This window comes from Cherax quadricarinatus, chromosome 18, assembly GCF_038502225.1.
Source record: "Cherax quadricarinatus isolate ZL_2023a chromosome 18, ASM3850222v1, whole genome shotgun sequence".
NCBI classification, from domain to species: domain Eukaryota; kingdom Metazoa; phylum Arthropoda; class Malacostraca; order Decapoda; family Parastacidae; genus Cherax; species Cherax quadricarinatus.
In genome coordinates, this window is record NC_091309.1 from 3,789,482 (window position 1) to 3,804,969 (window position 15,488).

At 35.0% G+C, this 15,488-nt stretch overlaps 1 protein-coding gene across 9 annotated transcripts in view; it reads right to left on the bottom strand.

The window, feature by feature from the left end:
• AP-1sigma (AP-1 complex subunit sigma-2) overlaps positions 1-15,488 on the bottom strand; it is a 58,995-nt gene that overhangs the window by 37,872 nt on the left and 5,635 nt on the right. For 8 of the 9 annotated variants that reach the window (XR_011392128.1, XR_011392129.1, XM_070086093.1 and 5 more), the window contains exons 2-5: positions 12,555-12,669; positions 11,813-11,991; positions 10,700-10,808; positions 7,496-7,633 (exon numbers count right to left, since the gene is read on the bottom strand). Coding sequence is in view for 7 of the 9 variants with exons in the window: in XM_070086093.1 (XP_069942194.1) it covers positions 7,496-7,633; positions 10,700-10,808; positions 11,813-11,991; positions 12,555-12,557 (429 nt within the window). In the remaining 2 variants the exon portion in view is untranslated. The remainder of the gene's footprint in view (positions 1-7,495; positions 7,634-10,699; positions 10,809-11,812; positions 11,992-12,554; positions 12,670-15,488) is intronic. The other variant, XM_070086090.1, reaches the window with a different exon arrangement.

Consider the following 15,488-nt stretch of genomic DNA (forward strand, 5'->3'; position numbering starts at 1 on the left):
GTAGTTTGGGGGTACATTCAGAGATATAAAATTCATGAAATATCCCAATAACTGATGCACAAGGCTTTATTTTGTGTTACTCTCATAGTAATGTACTTAATCAATGAATATCATAGGCTTTCAATGAACATAATACATTATGAAATTACAATAATAAAGTATAGAGGATTGTGGAGCAGCTACTGATGATGAATCACAAATCATTATTTTGCCTGAATGTTTCCCTCAAATACACAGCTAATGCATCTAAAACCTTTCTTCAAGTCTGCTTCTCTTATGTGTACCTAAACAAAATTGATGGAAGTCTAGTTATAATAACAAGCAGTATAATAAGGAACTGTATTTCATAATCAATTAACAGATCTCAGTATTTATCAAGTAAAAAATATATATTTAACTTACAACAACTTTTATTATTTACATGCTGCTTCGGTCAAGCTTATCACCTCAGTCAGATTCATAACCTGACAATAACTAAATTCAGCGGTTAATAATGAATTCATTCTCGTGCACGCCAAACTTCTTGCAGCTGCAGTTATTTGCCGAGCAACAGAGGGAATAATGACGGAACAACAGATACATGCCCAGCTGGGAATGGAACTAAATTCCTGTGGCTCAGGGGAAGGCCAAACCAGCTGTTCTGAGCTTCTCACTGTACATCCAATTCTTTAGTAACACGAACAATGATATTATCTTCCACTGAACCACGAGACACAATGAATGCAGCACATCTTAACCTTTGAAATAAAAACAACACGAGCATGCTGTTAGGCTACTGCAAATTATTAATTAATACTGTACGAGGAACCTCTAAGGATCAGTGAAATGAGAAGGGTCGAACTTGGGTTCATGCATGTATTTAACAAAAACTTACATGGTGACATATAATGTGAGGTTACAGTTTGTCATTTAGAGGACTTTATAGCACTGGCATTCCTATTAATTAATAAGATCTACATCTTTCCATTTCATTTCTCTCTAGATAACTATGTAGATTTATAATATATATATATATATATATATTTTTTATATATATATATATATATATATATATATATATATATATATTTTCTTTCTTTTTTGGGTCACCCTGCCTCGGTGGGAGACGGCCGACTTGTTGAAAAAAAAAAAAAAAAAAAAATATATATATATATATATATATATATATATATATATATATATATATATATATTAAAATATATATATATATATATATATATATATATATATATATATATATATATATATATATATAAAATATATATATATATATATATATATATATATATATATATATATATATATAAAATATATATATATATATAAATATATATATATATATATATATATATATATATATATATATATATATATATATATATATATATATAAAATATATATATATATATATATATATATATATATATATATATATATATATATATATATATATATATATATATATATAAAATATATATATATATATATATATATATATATATATATATATATATATATATATATATATATATATATATATAAAATATATATATATATATATATATATATATATATATATATATATATATATATATATATATATATAAAATATATATATATATATATATATATATATATATATATATATATATATATATATATATATATATATAAAATATATATATATATATATATATATATATATATATATATATATATTATATATATATATATATAAAAAATATATATATATATATATATATATATATATATATAAAATACATATATATATATATATATATATATATATATATATATATGTATATATATATATATATGTATATATATATATATATATATATATATATATATATATATATATATATATATATATATATATATATATATATATATATATATATATATATATATATATATATATATATATATATATATATATGTAGTATATATACACACACACACAGTATATATTAGCCTAAAGGCTGCACTACAACGATTCTATGGTTATACAACAGTGAAATGATTACTTTTGTATATTAGTAATATATAATAGGTCATAGGACAGATGTAACTAGCCAATATCATTGCAAATACTAATTAGGAGAAAACCAGAGGATGAAAAAACCATAGGAAAAGAGGTATGGAAGCATTATTTATAGATAATATAGACTGAAGAAAGGTCATAAGAAAGTTTTGACATTAAAAATGCAACAATACGAATACATAAAATGTGATAATATTATCAGTTTTAGCTTTTGGGAACAAATTTAACAAATATCTAGTATTTCAACTCAATAGCAGTATCTGAGGACATACTGTTCTAAATGGACAAAAATGCAATATGGTAAGATGACACAAATGTTACTTGAGTTTTAAATAACAGATTATTCACAAAATGCATCATTTTCCTAAAGTATGAAGATGACTGATGACCAATATGAAATGTGTTGGGAACTAACAAGAAGGAATAATGATACACTTCCAGCTATTCTAAGATCCGTATTCACAAGCTTCTTGGCACTTCATTAATAAAATTATTTAACTAAAGTAATATTTTTTTGTTTTGCAATATGAAAGGAATAGATAAAGTATTCAAAGCATCCCTTTTGACAGTAACCAAATATACCAATGAATCTGTGAAAACTGTTAAAGTTAAGCAACTGCAAACTTCACTATATAGGTGATTTTTTCACTTGTATTAAAAGTTCACAAACAAATCATGTTGAATATGCCATGTGCATGGCACTGCTGAGCATCTCATGAATACAGACTGCAACACACACAGTCTACATAACCAAAATAATAAATATGGTCAAAGTAAAACAAATTTTGTTTACCTATATACATATACTGTACATATATAAGCATCTGGGAGAGAAAGCACAAAAATAAAGGCTGGTTCACAATCACACACAAACACACACACGAGGTATGCATGCAGAGCATGCAGTTATTCAAATGTTTCAAGCTAAGCTAACACTAAAATAGCTGTGCCACAAGACCATTTGTGAAGATAATTGAACAGCATGCATTGATATATGTGTGTGTCTGTGTGTGTGTATGCACGCAAGTGTGTACATGTCCACATATCTTACCATGACACACTGGCCGAGTACTGATCAGCCAATCATACAATCATAATCCCTAAAGTTATAAAGCACAAAATTTTCTCAATATTCAAGCACCAAATGTTTTAAAGCTAAGCCAATGACAAGAATTTGCACTTCATTTGCAACATGCAAAATTCTAGGCAATAAGTGAAACTCACACTGTCCAAGGAGAGCAAATAATAGCAATTGCTACAACATGAGGCTACAATCAGCTACCTCTCATGTACTACTATAGTGCTTCTTTCACATGTCACCATCTTCACTTACCACAATTTACTTTCACTAGATATTTAAAATATTTTGCTCAAAGATCTTTCCTTAAACAAATTTGCTCTCTGGACACTATCCTTCCAGTAGTGGCAATTATATCATTGAATATTTTTCTGTACAGATTTCTTTATTCTAATAATTTAATCACTGTAATTAATCAAATTATAAACTCTAGCCAAGGCTAGTTTAAATATTTTTCTCTGGTATTATAATAAATTACACATAAAAATATATACTGTAACTATTTATTTACAAAAAAAAAAAAAAATTCTACCTTCAAACAGGCAAATCAGTCTTTAAAATAACCTTACAAGTATTTCTCTAAATACAAGACATCATTTGTGACATTATTGCACATGTAATTACTCTATGAGTAATCTACTTTACTTACAAATATTCACACACTCATCCCATGTCCCTACACATAAAGCCAATAAAAACCTGCTTGCTAGTAAACAATTAGATTTTAATCTAGCAAGTTTCTGTATATGTAATCTTTTAAGCTATTATGGCAAATCACAGAGATTCTTCAAGGAAGAAATAAATGAGAAAACTGTATCTGGACTATAAGAAAGCTTTGGTAAGAGTTTCCCATAAAAAATGAATATGGCAATCACAAAACATTAAAAAGATAAGAGTAAAATTATTATAATGAAGCAGAGACTGAACACAAAGTGTAAAGTGATAAGAGGAAAAATGTCCACATAAGAGAATGTAATCAAGAGGCAAAATCTAATCATCAGGAGGGGGCTACATGACTTGGTACTGGCTCCAACAATGTATATAAGAGAAAATAAATAAATTATTGCAGTTTTGAACTGTAGTATCAGCACCCCTTTGGCAGGACAGTGATGGAGTGATGGTGAAAGTTTTTTTTCATTTTTGTGTCACCTTGCCTTGGGAGAAGCCCAGTGTGCTATATAAAAAAATCTCTTGCCAGAAGGAATTAAAATGTCATAATAATACAGTGTTAATGTTGCAGTTTTAAAAACTGTAGTGTAAAGCACCCTTCTGGCAAGAGAGTGATGGAGTGAATGATGGTGAAAGTTTTTCTTTTTCGGGCCACCCTGCCTTGGTGGGAATCGGCCAGTGTGATAAAAAAAAAAAAAATAATACAGTAGCTCCCTGATATGATTATCCAAGGTACAAAAATCTCCACTTACAATTGAGGCACTTTGGAACCAATTAATTTCTCATGAATAGTGATCTGTAAATAATATACAGGATTGCAAATATTCAAAGAAATCATTTTCAAGAAATTATTTTTCTAGGTTATTTTTTCACCAAATGCTTTCATATTATGTGTACGATCATTTTATACATGTGCAGAGCTCATATTTATTTGATAGAGATTGGCCAAGAACTGTATATTTAACAGTTGAACTATGTAAGACATGTATGTATGAAGGGGACCAAACCATACAAAACATATATATACAGTACACATATTTTTTTGTATTCAAACATGCCACATACCACCATTTTAGGCCTTAACTAAACTGCTTAGGTCTGATACTACCTCCTCATGCCTAGGACAATAATGTGAGTCCAATCAGTGCATCATGGGTAACAGTGCCTCAGTAGCACAATAGTGCACCAACACAAGAACTTGACACCTAGTGAAATCAAGAAGTGTTCTGTTTCCTCACAGCACCATTGTGTAAAGTTGTTCTGAACGTAAATTCTCAAGTGTGGTATTATAAGTACCACACAAGATATTACTTTAGTGTCCACCTCAAGCTTGGTAACCAGCAACAAAAGAGAAAGGATCTATATTCATGAAAATGACAAGTGGCTGGAGCAGCTTTGGTGAAGACAGTGGTGAAGAATATTTTTAAAAAGTGAAGTGCTGATTAAAGCAATGTAAGTCATAGTGTTTGACTTCATTGGATTATTTTAATTTAAATCTACACAGCTGCTTTTGATGTGCCCATAACACCTGTGTGCCCTCAAGACAATTGTGAAAAGAAAAAAAACTATGTACACAAAACCTAAATATCAAATGTAGCAACTTACTTACGTTATTCACCAATTAAACAAAGACATGAGTGATATGTCACTTTGCATCTAACCATGGTATGAAGAGTATCATGCTTTAACCCTTAAACTGTCCAAACGTAGATCTACATTCACTCGCGTACCACTCCGAACATAGATCTACGTTCGATTGTACATGCTTTCTTTTGTAAAAAAAACATAGATCTACGGTCGGAGCGCTACAAGAGTGAACGTAGGTCTACGTTTGGACAGTTTAAGGGTTAAACATATCTAAATTGTAAAGCATAAGTACTGTTATGTGTAGTTACACCACTGTTTCTGCCAAGTGATCAATTATAACCAACTTCAATACACCATAAAACCAGAGTATTCTTTCGATTTTGTTTTTTTTGCATATTAAAAAAAAAAAAAAACTTTTTCAAACTAAACAAAAAAAATCAAAATTTCCCTGCACAGAAACTATTATTTTTATTTTAGTGTTAAAAAATTAATTTAAATTAGAAATGGAACATTATGAATGCATCTCTAATTCTAAAACAGGTGTCTATGTGAAAATAAGTTTCAAGTTCCAAACACTCAAGTTATGGGCAATTTTCTTGAACGCATTAGAGCTGTAAGTAGGGGACATACTGTATGTTTGTAGGGGATGCAAAGACTATGTGCAAAATAAGCAATAAAAATAGCTAAATAAATAAGAGTTAACTTGGTTAAATTGGACAAATAGAATGAAAGATGGACAACTGAGTTTCATGTAGAAAAGTGACATGTAATAAAACAGGAGAAAGCAGAAACAGGCCACATGAAGAACAAAGTCTCTAACCAAAATATTAAAACCACCAGTTAGATAGTGACATCTCTAAGTTACCGATAAAAACTATGATGAAACGCTGAAAGCGCTAAAGCTGCCCACACTGGCTGATAGGAGAAAAAGACGAGACATGATAGCTTATAAAGCCACAAAAAGTGGCTGTAAATGAATAGATAAGAGAATATCTCTTAGAGCTCAACATTCATTGAAGGTTACAAGAGATCACAGTTGTGAATTATGAGAGAAAAAGATGGAACTGCAGGAAAATTAGAAAATTTTTCTGTCAAGAGTGATTGAATATGGAAACAAATTAAGAGGAAATTTAAAAATTACCAAAAACAAGCCACTAGGAGAGGAAAGTTAGGATAATGTTTTCATCCATCCTGGACCATCATCAAATCACAACTGCACTGTGATAGTTCAGTCTATAAATTTTTTTTTCAACAACCAGGCCGTATCCCACTGAGGCAGGGTGACCTAAAATGAAAAACTAAAGTTTCTCTTTTTAAATTGAGTAATGTATACAGGTGAAGAGGTTACTAGCCCCTTGCCCCTGGCATTTTAGTTGCCTCTTATGACACGCATGGCTTACGGAGGAAGAATTCTGTTCCACTTCCTCATAGAAAATTATACGATGAACTAATTACTGAAGATATGATAGCAGTTGCACAGCTCTGCTCCTGAAGCTATATTTAATTACATATGCACACAAACTATACATCTTGTATTTAAGAGAAATAACTTTTAAGACATGAAATCCCTGCATTAACTAACCCATTCTAATATAGTTAATCTTAGAAACTCTTCCCTAAGTCTTATTCCATGGAAGAATATATTTGAAAAAATTATCTACAACAAATTCCAAGATTAACAAAACTTTCTAGACAGCCGATGACCGACTTGTTGAAAAAACAATATATATATATATATATATATCTACCTATCTTGGGGGAGGTAACACCTCTAGTGTATATATATTTATTTCTTTATTATTAATAATTTGTATTGGCACTGAAGGCTGCCAGGACATCTAAGTGAATTTTTAGTATGTAAATGGCTGGCTGTTTGAGAAGACAAATTCATGTTCAACCAACAGACACTACAAAATTTCCCTTCATTAAAAAATAAGTATAAAAACTTTTATTGAAAAAATATAATGAACTATTTTATGTGATAAAAACTTTGGCCCTCTGCACAATTATTTCAACCAACCAGTTACAAAACTAATGTGCAGGGTCCTGGAAGACCCTTGTAGTCACAACTCATAGGCTGTGTCGCCATAACTAACCTCCTGCAGCAGGTCCTGGGCCGCTATAGCCTTCAGTACATTTTTCTTGCTGGTCTCACACACCTCTCCACCAACCATCAGCTCATCCAGCATAAAGTATGCCTTCTCAAAGTTGAAGATGATATCTAGTTCACACACCTGTTAATTGTTCACTTGTCAAATCATATACAGTACTGTACTTCAAAATTATCTCAATTAATATTACTAAATTTATCCAAATACTGAGTAAAATATGATTAGCAGCTTTTGCACTGATTTACTAGATACATGAACAGGAGTCCCTTATATTATGAGATACATGTGTTCCTGATCCATAACACACAAAACAAAATCACATATATTATACCCATTATAACATGTAAAAGATAAGGATTCATTCTGAGGCTTTGTAAATTCCAAATATTATTTTTCTCAGTTTTGAAACAAATAATTTACACTTTGTGAATGTTCATGAATACATAAAGACCTCACTTTTTTTTTTTTTACAAAAGACTGGTCAAAGTCTGTCGATTTATTGTTATATTAGTACGTGAACTTTTGGCAGGGTGGGGGAGGAGGGGACAGTGGTTACTGAGGTATGGCGGTGGGTGGGTAGCCTGCGAGCCAAGGAGGAAAACCTCAGCCCTTTCTGAGGGAAAGGACAAGAGGGCTAGGTGGCTGGAAGCCCAGGAAGGAAACCCCAGCACCAGCTCAGGAAAAGGGCTAGGGCTCGGTTAGCCGATAGACCAGAAGGATAGCCTAGCTCTGGCCTAGTGGCCATGTCACTCAATGCCTCCTTTCCTCATGCCTCTCTCATTGCCTCTCTCCCTTCTTTACTGCCTCCCTCACTGATTCATGCCTCACCACCTACTGCAGTATCTTCCTGCCTGCCTTACTATTTCCCCTTAAAAATGCTCACATTTTTTGGCAGAGATTTTTCAAGAAATGTAGATTTATTGTTTGTATTAGGATAGGGGATTCATGTGTCCTGAATGTGTTTAGTGGGTGAGGCATGGGACATCACACAAGACCCTCCCCCTCATACCAAATGCCATCAACGTATTACAATAGCTTATTAAGAATAAAAAGGCACAATACTGTTACTGGAACAATGCACAAATAACCCGCACATAGGAGAAAAAATTAAACTTATGACGACATTTCAGTCTGACTTGGACCATGAACTAGTCACTAGTTCATGGTCCAAGTCAGACCAAAATGTTGTCATCTGCTTCATTCTCCTAAATGAAGGTTATTTGTGAACAGCTCATTGGATTTATCACATCAAATATAAATCAGTTTAGAGTGATATTTAATGCAATGCAATACTGTGCTTGGTTGATCACATGAGTGACAAGCACAGCAACCACCCACTCCAATCACATAAAAGCGACTTTTTACTACACATTGCAAATTCTTGGTCGAAACAGGGTTGCCATTGTAAGAATACTAAAAAAAAGTGACATGGCTGACACGCCACATTAGCACAATTATCAAAAGAGACTTTCATGCAAACTTCAAAGTGTTAAAAAAGAGATTTGAGTCCTTGAAGAGGTGAGTGAAGTGCCTGCACTCTGGAGGAGGGTTGGGGATGCTGTCTTTGGAGGGCAATCTGACTGCGATGTCACCACTCTTCTGGTAAGATGGCAAATGAATGATAGTGAATGTGTTGTCTAAGTCACCTTGTCTTGGCAGAAGACAGCCACTGAGTTGGAAAAATACAAAGCTGATACAGGAGCATAAAATGAAAGTTGCTAAGAGAAATCATTAGTGAGAGTTGTACATAATGTTATATTCTACCTTCAGAGCCAAGAAGAAGAAGAAGAAGAAGAAGAAGAAGAAGAAGAAGAAGAAGAAGAAGAAGAAGAAGAAGAAGAAGAAGAAGAAGAAGAAGAAGAAGAAGAAGAAGAAGAAGAAAGGAAGGAAGAAGAGAGAAGAAGAGAGAAGAAGAGAAGAGAGGAAGAAGAAGAGAAGAAGAAGGAGGAAGAGGAGAGGTGAGTAGTGTGGAGTGGTAGGTGGTAGTGGTGGTAGTGGGTAGAGTGTAGGTGGTGGTGCAGGTGGTGGCGGCGCAGTGGTGGTGGCGGCGGTGTGGTGGTGGTGGTGTAACGGTGGTGGTGGTAACAGGTGGTAGGTGGTGGAACAGTGGTGGTGGTGGCAGGTGGAACGGTGGTGGTGGTGGCAGGTGAACGGTGGTGGTGGTGGCGGTGGCGGTGGTGGTGGTGGCGGTGGCGGTGGTGGTGGTGGTGGTCGGTGGTGGTGGTGGTGGAACGGTGGTAGTGGTAACGGTGGTGGTGGTGGTGGTAACGGTGGTGGTGGAAGGTGGGGTGGTGGTGGCAGGTGGAACGGTGGCTGGATGGTGGTACGGTGGTGGTGGTAACAGGTGGTAGGTGGACGGTAGGTGGGGCTGGTGGTGGTGGAGTAGGTTGGTAAGGTGAACAATGCAGTAAGGTGGTAACGGTAATGGCAGTGGTAGTGGTGGTGGTAACAGTGGATGGCAGTACAGTGGTGGTACAGTGGTGGTGGTAGTAACGGTGGTAGTGGTATAACGGTGGTAGGTGGTAACAGGTAGTGGTAGTACGGTGGTGGTAGGTAACAGGTGGTAGGTAGTAAGTGGTGGTAGTGGAGTAACAGTGGTAGGTGGTAGAACAGTGGTAGGTAGGTAGTAACAGGTGGTAGTAATGGTAACAGTAGTAATAGCAATGGTAGTGGCAGGTGGTAGGTAGTGCTGTAGGTAGTAGGTGGTGGTAACGGTTGTAGTAGTAGTGGGGCATGGTGGTAACGGTGGTAGGTGGAGAGGTGGTGGTATGGTGGTGGTAGTAACGGGGTAGTAACAGTAGTGGTAAGTATGAGGTAGTAAGGTCTAATGGTATTTGCCGGTGGGGGGTGGTAAAGTTAATCTGGTAGGTAGGTAGTACAGTAGTAGGTAGGTAACAGGTAGGTAGTAGTAACTGTAGGTGTAAGGTGGTGGTGTAAGGAAGTGGTGGCGTAACGGTAAAGGTGGTCCGGTGGCCCAGGTAACAAGGTGGTGGTGGTAAGGCGGGGTAACGTATGGTAGGTGGCATGGCCAATGTAAAGGTGGTGGCAGTAACGTAGGTAGGTGGTAGGTGGTAGGTAGTATGCTCAGTGGTAATGTAACAATGGTGCGGTAGTAGTAACAGTAGTAGTAACAGTAGTAGTAGTAACAGTAGTAGTAGTAACAGTAGCCGTCTCTAAAACAGAACTTACACTTCCAAAATACTTGTCAAGGAGTTCGACATATCGATGAATTACTTCCAGAGTCAGCAGCTCATTGTCCTGCTGTTCTATGGCACAGCAAAAGTACAGAGAGGCATATCTGGATGGACAAATTTTATATTAATACAGCATGTTCTGTATTTATCAAATTAAGAAATGGCCAAAAAAAAAAAAAAAAGCTACTTAAAATTACAGTTCCACACTTTGTTAAGATTGAATGTCATAAAGAATTCTGACAAGTCTAAAATAGCAGACAACTACTTTGTTTTGTCCCTCTGGGTTTTTTTATTTCCTTCACAGAGGTCAAAATGTGAAGTAAGCAATATACATGAGCTGTCAAACAGATGTCACCACTGTCGTATATAGGTAATGTTAACTTTCTTCATCAGTGAATGAATTGGGTAGCAAGGCCAGCACAGAACTGTGGGTGTATTGCTCAGCCTGATTAAGCAGATGGATCTGGCCAGCAACTAAAGCAATGTCCATGTAAATACAGCCTTGCCCTTGACAAGGGGGCTCATTAAGCCATGGGCATCCTATCCCCAGCAGAGAATGTCTTATCAAAGTGCTAGGTGAAGTGTAAATGGTGGAAATGAAACTGTGTATGCTAAGGTATGACTTTTGTGGTCATAGGCTATGACTAATATGCCTACTTTTGATGAGTTTTGAATTTTCCTACACTCCCAGCTCAGCCCTGGGCCAGGTTTCTCTAGTGCTTGCCTGATCAACCAGGTTGCTGCTGCTGGTATCCCACTGGCCCACATACTTGACAACTGATAGGCTCAAAGCTAAATGTATTTTTAACTGCTAAAAAAGTATGCTACCTTATGCTTTAAAATGTTTTTACCAAACTATGGGCTACATTGTATTAACCCAACATCCTACAATTATTTTTCAGCTTCTTAAATCTTTTAAATCTCAAAAATGCCAAACTGCAGTGACACCTGTCATTAATAACATTACAGTATTAGGGACCCAGTCAAATTATTCCTACTTCACTGGATGCATTACCTGTTTACTAAAACTAGTGATGCTGGAGTATACTACCTGCTAGAAGTCAAACTTTTCCAGTTTTAATAATTAAATATTTGGCTAGTAACAAACCTCTTGTAAACAATTTTCAGGTCCTTCCACTCAAGAAAGGAAGACATCTTTGGCTTTCTAGCAAGAATTGTGGAAATGAGCTCTCTCGTGATCTTCTTCTTGACCTTGTCTGGGTGAGCTTCGTACCACTTTTGAAGGCGGAGTTTGCCTTGTCGGCTAAATAATAACATGAACTGCATCTGAAATCCAACATGGTCAATCAAACCTTTTCCAGATTTCGAGGAGCTAATATTTAATTGGAGCAATTAAATATCTCACCTTACATTATATTATATACAGTAGTGGGTCAATCACTGCAAAAACTGGTAGGACCTTGATCCTCTATCCAATATTCACAGCCTCAATCTCTCTCTCAGCTAGTTAAGGATATGTAATAATAAAACAATTTAGTGGTATTTAATTTGGGGTTATATCAATTTACTCTGCTGGTTGTACTGTATTATAATGTGAACAGGTACTGTACAAAAATTACAAACTGTCTCATTCTTCATACAAAGACTCGAGTAAAAAGAAGCAATTTATGTTTGAGGTAACTTTGGTTACAGTAAACCATATTCAACATTTTGTATATGTCATGAATTGCTTTTCTACAAGATAAGCCAAGGTAAATTGCACTGATGATGATTTCAACTTAAACTAATGCAATACCTATCTAAAATGGTTTAAACTTTACTAAACACCTACCAGTGTGCTAGCTATAAACACCATGTCCAATTACAGGGAGAGAGAGAAAAGAGCTCACCATTTTTTTTTAAATTTACAATCCAATTTGTAAAGCTTTTTGCTACCCAGTTTGGTCCTTGTAACAGAAAGTACTAAGGGTGAGCTTAAAAAATATAGCCCTGAGCCAACAAAACCTGTGAAAAAACAGAAAAGAGACAGACATTACAATGTGCCTCCTTTCACAAGTGTAAAGAACTTTACTGTAGCCTATGTACTTCATATAATAATTTAGTTTAACTGTTGGAACTCGACAAAATAGATGCATTAGGAAGTGCCTCACTAAGGTATACAAATTAACCTCTTATCACAAGGGTGCATCCAAGCAAGAAGTACTACCACCTCTGTTCTCCTATTAGCAAATAGGTAGCAACCTTTGTGTTAAGAGGATAAAATAAGCTTTATTCAGGAAATACATAAATATTTATAACAAATATAAATTTCTACCATGGTTCTGAAGGCATGTACTGTAGATGTTTTAAGCATACAACAATGGTCTATTTTACAGATTTAATGTACAATAACCTAATACAGTGAATGTCAATATTCTTGTACAACTCGATATTCGCCCAACTTTTTTGAGAAAAACTCGACTTGGTATTTGGACATTGCCCTGATATTCAATCATCTCGATGAAGTCCAACAAAAACAAAGCACCACACGCTCAGTCTCTTGTCAGCTTTCGTTTGTTAAGCATCGTTCATATAAGCTCCACAAAACTTTTTGGTATTTCATTGTTATTCTGTGGTGTTTTTTAAATATTTTAATTGAAAATAAGTAATCATGGCCCCCCCCCCCCAAAAAATAGCAGCAATCCAAACAAGCCTCAAAGGAAAACAGTGAGAATAATAATTAAGGTAAAAAAAACTCATGGCGAAGTGGGAAACTGGAACACGTGTGTTGGACCCGGTGGAGCTGGTGGAGAATCACAAGAATGAACTCACCATAGGAGGAGGAGGAGGAGGAGGGAAGTAGTAAGGGCAACATATCCACCACAGAAATTAAGAAACTGTGTTATCATTGGGCTCAAACAGAGCCTGGTGGAAAAATGGCATCCTAACATTACTGGCCTGAATAGGAGCATCAACCTGTTCAATGACAATGTTGGTGACCACATTAGAAAATTTTTGAAAAGTTGTCAAAAGCAGACAACATTAGACAGCTTCTTTAGCAAAGAAAAAATCAAATGCTATTGAATCCTCATCATCTTCAAGTGCTATTGCACAGAGACAGAAAAGAGAAAAAAACACCAGACAGACAGTTACCTGATGTTTTTATGGCAGGTGATACTCTTCCCAAACAATAGGGTATGTAAAAGAAGAAAATGAAAAGTGAATATAGGAAAGAGTAAGGTGATGAGGGTAACAAAAAAAATTAGGTAACGAAAGATTGGATATCAGATTGGAGGGAGAGAGTATGGAGGAGGTGAATGTATTCAGATATTTAGGAGTGGACATGTCAACAGATGGGCCTATGAAAGATGAGGTGAATCATAGAATTGATGAGGGGAAAAAGGCGAGTGGTGCACTTAGGAGTCTGTGGGGACATAGAACCTTGCCCATGGAAGCAAAGAGGGGAATGTATGAGAGTATAGTTATACCAACACTCTTATATGGGTGTGAAGCATGAATGGTGAATGTTGCAACAAGGAGAATGCTGGAGACAGTGTAGATGTCATGTTTGAGAGCAATGTGTGGTGTGAAAATAATGCAGAGAATTCGTAGTTTGGAAATTAGAAGGAGGTGCAAGATTACCAAAATATAATCCAGATTGCTGAGGGGTTGAGGTGGTTCAGACATGTAAAGAGAGTGGAACAAACAGAATGACCTCGAGAATGTATAAATCTGTAGTGGAGGGAAGGCGGGGTAGTGGTCGGCCTAGGAAAGGTTGGAGGAAGGGAGTAAAGGAGGTTTTGTGTGCGAGAGGCTTGGACTTCCAGCAAGCATGCATGAGCATGTTAGATAGGAGCGAATGAATACAAATGATTTTTAGGACTTGACATGCTGTTGGTGTGTGAGCAAGGTAAAATTTATGAATGGATTCAGGGAAAGCAGCAGGGCAGACTTGAGTCCTGAAGATGAGAAGTACAGTGCCTGCACTCTGAAAGCGGGGTGTTAATGTTTCAGTTTTACAACTGTAGTGTAAGCGTGCCTCTGGTAAGACAGTGATGGAGTGAATGATGATGAAAATTTTTCTTTTTTCAAGCCACCCTGCCTTGGTGGAAGATGGCTGATGTGTTAATAATAATGTTAATAATAATAATAATAATAATAATAATAATAATAATAATAATAATAATAATAATAGTAATAATAATAATAATAAAAATAATAATAATAATAATCTCTCCACCTTCCTCTTAGACCATCATCACTCCTCAGTAAAGTGCAGTTAAATTTTCATTTATTTCATGTAGTTAAGTGTTTTTACAGTTTTCATGTATGATTTTATGCATACAAATATTATACAGGTTTAAATAAGCAATATTTTCACTTAAAATATTTTATAATTGGTAATTTTTTGCAGTCTGGAATGGATTAATCCAATTTACATTATTTGTAACAAGAAAAATTGATTCAATATTCATACAACTCACTATTCAAACAGCCTAATGGAATGGATTAAGTTCAAATATCAAGGCACCGCTGTACTGTAATCAAGTCTCCATAATGTACCACTGTTGTATGCCTGTTGCAGGTTACATCCTAGGAGAGTATGTTAGTTTTTATTTAGGATTTGCATACACAATATACACCCATGACCATGTTGGGTTGCCATTGACAACACCTGAAACACCTGAAACCCATTCTCTTTGCTGACGACACAACTTATGTCATCTCTCACCCTAATCTTGCCACCCTCAACACCATTGTTAACGAGGAGCTGATCAAAATATCGACTTGGATGACAGCCAATAAACTTACGCTTAACACTGACAAAACCTACTATATTGTGT